The sequence below is a fragment of the Sceloporus undulatus genome, chromosome 6, assembly GCF_019175285.1.
Source record: "Sceloporus undulatus isolate JIND9_A2432 ecotype Alabama chromosome 6, SceUnd_v1.1, whole genome shotgun sequence".
NCBI lineage: Eukaryota > Metazoa > Chordata > Lepidosauria > Squamata > Phrynosomatidae > Sceloporus > Sceloporus undulatus.
The window spans coordinates 117,040,236-117,047,322 of record NC_056527.1 but is presented as its reverse complement, the minus strand read 5'-3'; the positions used below and the strand labels follow the sequence as shown (position 1 = coordinate 117,047,322).

Genomic DNA, 7,087 nt, shown 5'->3' with positions numbered 1-7,087 from the left:
AAATCATTTTAATGTTTTAATCTTTGACACTTACGAACACAACAACATCCCAGAAGAACCAAAGAAGTTATATTTCTTGGATTAACAGGTCAGGAAGGAGATGGGTTGACGGACGGACGGACAGACGGACGGATAGGGTCCAGTCTACCTAAGGACCATATGAGTCTGCCCAGGCCCTGAAATCCTTAGGAGAGACCCTTCTCTTAGTCCCACCACCTTCACAAGTTTGGCTGGGGGACACAGAAATGCCTTCTTGGAAGCTCTGAACTCTTCCCAGGGAAATTAGAATGACCCCCTCTTTGCTGTCCTCCTGTCAGCATTTCCCCTATGCTGACTTAACTGAGTGCAAACTCCTTTTGCATTTTGAACTCAGTTTGCAGCTGCTGAAGTAAACTGAGGATAAAGAGGGAGGAGAAGAGAGAAACTGGGACATTTTAAAATCAGCTGGATAAACTGGGATGGCAGAGGATTACTTGGGACTGTTCTTACCAAACTGGGACAGTAAGATGATATTCCATCAGAGGCAGGAGAGCAAGATGGATCAAGGGTTAAAATATCTCCCTTTCTCTCCCAGTTTCATCCTCTTTCTCATTCTTGGTCTCTGCTTTCCAGGTGATACCCCGCCATGGATATTGGAGGCCTGGAGACGGTGGTGGCCAACTCGGCCTATGTGTCGGCCCGGGGCGAAGGTGGGCCCTCCACGGCCCGGGACAAGAAGATGCGGGCCAAGCTGAAGCTGCCTCACATCACCCAGTGTGAACACATCAAAGATACCTTGGACCTGGACTTCAACTTCATCTGTGTGAGGCAGCCGATCGGCAAGAGGATCTTCCAGCAGTTTTTGGAGGATACGGATGAGTTCAAAGCGGCCGCTGGCTTGTGGAAAAGCATCGAGGACTACAACACCTTGGAGGAGGCCGACCGGCCCAAGGCAGCCCAGAAGAGCGTCAACAAATACTTTGACTCAGCCTCCAAAGAGTTCTGCCCCTTCCTGGAGGAGAAGGCCATCATGAGGGTCAAGGAGGACGCCAAACACGGCCACGGCGACCTCTTCAAGGAGTCTGAGCAGCACCTCCTCAAGTACCTCGAGGCGAACGCCTTGGCCAAGTACAAGGAGAGCATCCATTTTGGCCGCTTCCTCCAGTTCAAGTGGCTGGAGTCCCAGAGCGTGACAGAGGAGTGGTTCATGGACTTCCGGGTGCTGGGCAAAGGCGGCTTCGGGGAGGTGTGTGCCTGCCAGATGAAGGCCACCGGCAAGATGTACGCCAACAAAAAGCTGAACAAGAAACGGCTCAAGAAGCGCAAAGGTTATGAGGTGAGGAGATGGGGGTCACAGCTGTGTGTATATGACAACATGACCCTTTTGTTTGGGGGGGGGGGATTCTGGGGGCAGCCATCCAAAAAAAGGAATGTTACCTAAGAGGAGGCACACCAAAACTAATGCTTTCCCATTCTGGTTTATACAGTTGGCCCTCCTTAACCAGAGTTTTTTTATCCACGGATTCAAGCATCCACGGCTTGAAAATGTTTTTTTAAAGTCTAAATTCCAAATAGCAAACCTTGATTTTCCATTTTACATAACAGACACCATTTCACTCTGCCACTGTATTTAATGGGGCTTGATCATCCATGGATTTTGGTATCTACAGGGGAACCTGGAACCAAATTCCAGCGGATACCAAAGGCCCACTGTATACATGAACAACCTCAAGCAAGCCCCAATACCTCCATTTTCCTTTGCTCTCTCTTTCAAAATGATGACAGGAAGTGACAGGGTGGGACATCAATTCCGGTAGCCATTTTGAGAGTGACTGTAGAGGAAAATGGACATTTTGGAGCTTGTCTGAGACTCATGGCTGCTCATATATATGCTCAAATGAAGTCCTTGGTATCTGCCGAGGTTGGTTCCAGGATTTCCCATGGATACCAAAATCCATAGAGGATCAAGCCCCTTTAAATACAAAGTAAAATGATGTCCCTTACATAAAGTAGCAAAATCAAGATTTGCTTTTTGGAATTTGTATTTTTTAATAAATGTTTTTAGGCCATGGATAAAGTATCTGTGGGTGCAGAGGGCAGGCTGCATAAGCCAGAACTGGAAAACATTCATTTTAGCAGCAACCACTCCCAGAATTGCCAAGCCAGCATTATGGGACTTATAGCCCAAACCACCTGCAGGGTACCACATTGGCAGGAGGAGGTGTTTTGGCTGGCACACCCCTGTTGGCAACTGTAAGGTCTAGTAATTTGTGTGCAGAAGTATTTTAAAATGGAAGTAGGATGCCACAACTGGTATCTACCCCCACCCACAATTGCCAGCTTGTACAGTAGAGTTGCAGTACTTAGAAAGATCTTGTAGCCCCTTTGAGACTCACTGAAAGAAAGAAGTTGGCAGCAGGAGCTTTCGTAGACTTCAGTCTACTTTCTTGAATGCTTTTGGAGTAGAGTTGCAGAAACTCAGTGCCTAGTTTTGCACCTGGGCAGGCAACTTCCAAGCATTGGAGGGCCATTTTAATGCACCCCAGCACATTAGAGGGCCACGCATACCCTCCGACACTCACCTCCAGAAATATAATGCCAAGCGCCATAGGCTTATTTCAGAGGAAGGAACTGACAAAATCACCTCTGAGGATCCCTTGCCTAAGAAAACCCTATTAAATTCAAGTCACTGTAAGTCAACAGGCAATTTGAAGACACAGACATACACACACATCATGATCCTCAGAAAGCTACGAGGGCAACAAAAGGGAGGGGGGGCATATATATAGCCCACAACCCACACGTTCCCCATCCCAGTTCTTCCTAAGCCTCATACGGAAGAAAGAAATCACATCACTTCTGGATGCTCCTTGTGGAAATGCTTGACACACTTTGCCTGGGGTCAGGTGGCTGTTGATGCCGGCTCACATCCCCACCATCTGCCATCACATTTAGCACCTGCTACAGGGAGGACATACTTTCCACCATCTTGGAAGTGTGCAGGAGATGCCAACAGAGACAGCATTCATTCATTCATTCATTCATTCATTCCTCTTCAGCTGTTCCTCCATTCCCTCATTCAGATTATCATTCTGATTTTTTGAAGGATAGCTTCACAAATCAAAATATTTGGCCCACACACCCATTGAGCTTTGGGTGCAGGGCCAGACCTTCCATTAGGCAGAGCAAGCATACCCTCCAGCATTTCAACAATGAAAACCAGGACACACATGTTGCCAAGCAGTATCAGATTGTGACCAACTTGACAAACGTTATGTACGAGGAACAGCAGACAAGCTAGGAGAGGCTGTAGCTGTTTGCTTTTACCTGAGCCTTCAGGGAAGAGTAAGATTCTGCCTGTTCATCTCCTCTTCCACTGCAGTTACTTATGTACAAACTACTGGGGGTTGGAGTGGATGGCCCTTGTGGTCTCTTTCAACTCTATTAAGTTTATCGCATGGGACTTGGAGAATGGGAACAGAGCGGAATGGAACAGAAAGGTGGAAAAACATGTTATCGCATTGGAGAACACTGCCGATGCCGCCAGGAGTTCCCAAGCTGTTCCTCAACTGTTCCACAGCAGCTAATTTTGAAGAACTGTTCAGAATCGTTCTTCAAAATTGGCTTCTGTGGAACAGTTGGGGAATGGATTGGGAACTCCTGGCGGCATCGGTAGCATTCTCCCATGCAATGACATACGTTTTTTCCCCTTTCTGTTCCATTTCGTTCCCTTGCATTTCGCTCCATTCCTGTTCTCCAAATCCTGTGCAATAAATGTAGGGGGGATACTGTAATTTTACAAGCTTCATTTATATACCGCTTCAAACCACCTAAGCAGTGTCTAAGCGGTTTACAACTGTAAGCTAATTTGCCCCCAACAATCTGGGTACTCATTTTAGAGACCTCCTCGGAAGAATGCAAGCCTGAGTTGAGCTTGAGCCTCTTTGCTGGTCTTGAACTCGCAACCTTGTGGTTTTGAGTGAGTGGCTGCAGTACAGGTATTTAACCAGTGCGCCACCAGGGCTCCTGGTGTATTTTATGTATAATATGGTATGGGGACATTTTAGTGTAAGCCGCTTTGATTGTCTTGCTAGAGAAAAGCAGTTAAAAATAAAAGTTTTATTATTTATTTATTTTATTTATCTGATTCTGCTTTTGCACTTTGGACCCAGTTTGCAGCAATTAGAGTAAGCTGAGGACAAAGGTGGAGGAAAGACACTGGGACTTATTTATTTATTTATGCATTTATTACCCCGCTCTGATGGCTTACAGTTTGTTACTTAGACATTTCCCTGCCCTCAGGCTTACAATCTAAAAAAAGACAAGACACAAAAGGAGAAGGAATGGCAGTAAGGAAGAGGGAAAGTCCAGCAGATCTGCTCTTCCATGGAGGCCTATTGGAGCTGGCTTGTCTTTCTCTCCCTCAAGACGGTGGATAAAAGCAGCTGAAAAGTGGGATGATGGAGGATTAATCAGGACTGTCTCTCCAAAATCAGGATAGTTGGAGAGTATGAGTAGTAGGGCAACTGCTTTGGGCAGCAAATGCTGAGGGGTGGGCCTAGCAGCTTCCTGGCTCAGGTGTGGTGGAGCAGAGGAGACATTTCCCCATATGAAGTATTAAATTTAGCAGTCTAGCCACTTTCTGTATGTGGTTTGGGTGTGTGCATGTCCCATTTTGGTCTTAAGTACTTCAAGCCAGCATGGTATAGTGGTTTGAGTGTTGGACTATGACGCTGGAGTCCAGGTTCAGTTTCCAGCTCAGCCATGAAACCCATTGGGTGATCTTGGGCAAGTCACACTCTCTCAGCCTCAGGGTAAGGCAAAGGCAAATACATCTTGCCAAGAAAACCTCATGATAGCCTTAAGCTCACCATGAGTTGGAACTGACTTGAAGGCACCCAACACCCAACACACCTCAAGACAGCCCTCAATACCTTGAGCTGGTCCTGTCTGGAGATCATCCTGTGAAGAGGAGAATAAGGAAATGATATTTATTAATTTTGTATTTGCCTTTTTTGCAGAATGGGACACAAGGCAACTCCCAATATGGGTTAAAACAAAAAAGGCATGTACAAAATGGATAGTACAAAAGTGTTTTTAAAAAATAAACAGACAATCCCATTAAAAACCATTTTAAAACTGTTGTTTTAAAAGGCAGACAAACCATAATAAAAATAACTATATTATTGCAAAAGAGGCGGTCTCTCAGCATCCTTGGACATTTAATTTTGGGGGAGCACAAATCCCAGATTGTGGAAATGTTAGTCCAAAAAGGGAACTTTTCTGAACTTGGCAAAAAGCCTTAGAAGCAAAGCTTTTGGCTGCTTCACCAAAACATGGACACTGCTGCTACACATCATGGGTGCATCTACACTGTAGAAATAATGCCATTTGACATTACTGCTTTAAGGGCTGTAGCTCCATCCTGTAGAACCCTGAAATCTGTAACTTTACAAGATCTTTATTTAGCCAAAGAGCCAAAGAGCGCTGCCGTTCTCACCGCTCTACAAATCCCAGGGTTCTGTTGGATGGAGCCATGGCAGCTAAAGTGGTGTCAAACTGCGTTATTTCTACAGTGTGGATGCACCCATGGTGATCTATGCGCCCCACCCTTGGTCAGGATTGCTCCCATCCCCTGCCATCCCTAGATTATTTTTAGCCCAAGCAAATTAGTCATCCTAATCCCTACTTCCTATTCTGCCCAGCCAATTACTCCTCTAAAAGAGGCTTGTCTGACTTATCTGCTCAGTGGCCACAGCAGTGGATCCGGCGAAGGAGGTGTCAGAGGAGATCAGTGTCAATACGATGCTTTCTCAGCTGGGAGGATGAGGAAGATCAGCTGGAGGGGGGAGATGGGCACCTTCCCTGCTGTTGGGCAACCTCAGTTCATGTGCATGAGCCAAAGGAGAGAGCCTAGTCTCCCATGCATTGGGTAGGCCCAGCCCATTTTAAGATACATTGGTTGCATTGGTTGAAACCCAGTGGGTTTCATGGCTGAGTGAAGAATCAAACCCTGGTCTCCAGAGTCATAGTCCGACACTCAAATCACCACACCATGCTCACCCTTCCCAACACACACACACACACACACACACACACACATACATATATATATATATATATATATGAGAGAGAAAACACATTTTCTCTCTCTGGGAGGCCACTTAGGAGTTTATCACACAGGACAGATCCCATGCAGACTTAAAAATCTGGAAAAAACTGAAAAGCAGGTTGATTTTCAGACACGTCGGAGTTAATAAGCAATAGTGTGACATTAACTTTACTTTTGGGATTTTCAGTACTCCCTTAGTGAAGCCCCTTTGCAAAGATGTGTAGATCTCCTTCAGTGTGCATAGTTTAAGTAGGCCATCAAACTTCCCAGTTGTAGAAGCATGCTTAAGGCCCCATCCATTTCCTAATTTCACACCTTGCAGAATGCAGTCCTCTGCTAGAGTTTGGAAAAGTTACTTTTCTAGCCTACAACTCTTAGCATTGCCCCATCCAGTATGGGAAAGAGTGTGGAAGCTCACAACCCAACAACCTCTGACAACCCATAAACACACACACAAGGCGACCCTTTTTTGTTTCTAGGGGTCTAAATCTTCACTTGATCTCATTCTCAGAAGGAAGAATGAATATTTTCAGGAGCTTTCTCCCCTGTAAATAAGAGCATGTCATTTGTTTCTTTATTTTGTATTTTCTGTAATTTTTCATCAAAAACCTTTGAAACTTGTTAGAAGGAAATAAATGCATGCAAAGAACATATTTTTGCACAATGTCCCCCCTGTCCTTCACAGTCCCATCATTTATCCCCATAGTGGGATGGGGGGGATCTTTTTGGCCATGAGACACTATTTTCTGTACATTTTTGTTTGCACAACCTAAGTCTATTTTCCATTTTAAAGGAAGTTTTCTGTCCAAACAAATTTTTCGCACACACTCCCAACAATCTCAGATTGAATACGAAACCATTTCCCTGCAGTTGACTGTCTCCTGATCGGTTGCTTCACTGTATTTAGAGACATCCTTCCTCTCTGAGGATTAGGAGAGTTGTAAGTCTTTCTGACATCGGCCTTGAGTCCCTATGTTGGAAAAAGTCGGGATATAA

The 7,087-nt window shown here is 45.3% G+C and overlaps 1 protein-coding gene across 1 annotated transcript in view; it reads left to right on the top strand.

Annotated features, from left to right (window-relative positions):
• The first annotated feature begins 625 nt into the window (after positions 1 to 625).
• The window catches only part of GRK1 (G protein-coupled receptor kinase 1), a 14,303-nt gene continuing 7,841 nt past the window's right edge, over positions 626 to 7,087 (top strand). Inside the window, exon 1 of the mRNA XM_042473921.1 lies at positions 626 to 1,315. Coding sequence (XP_042329855.1) covers positions 626 to 1,315 — 690 coding nt within the window. The remainder of the gene's footprint in view (positions 1,316 to 7,087) is intronic.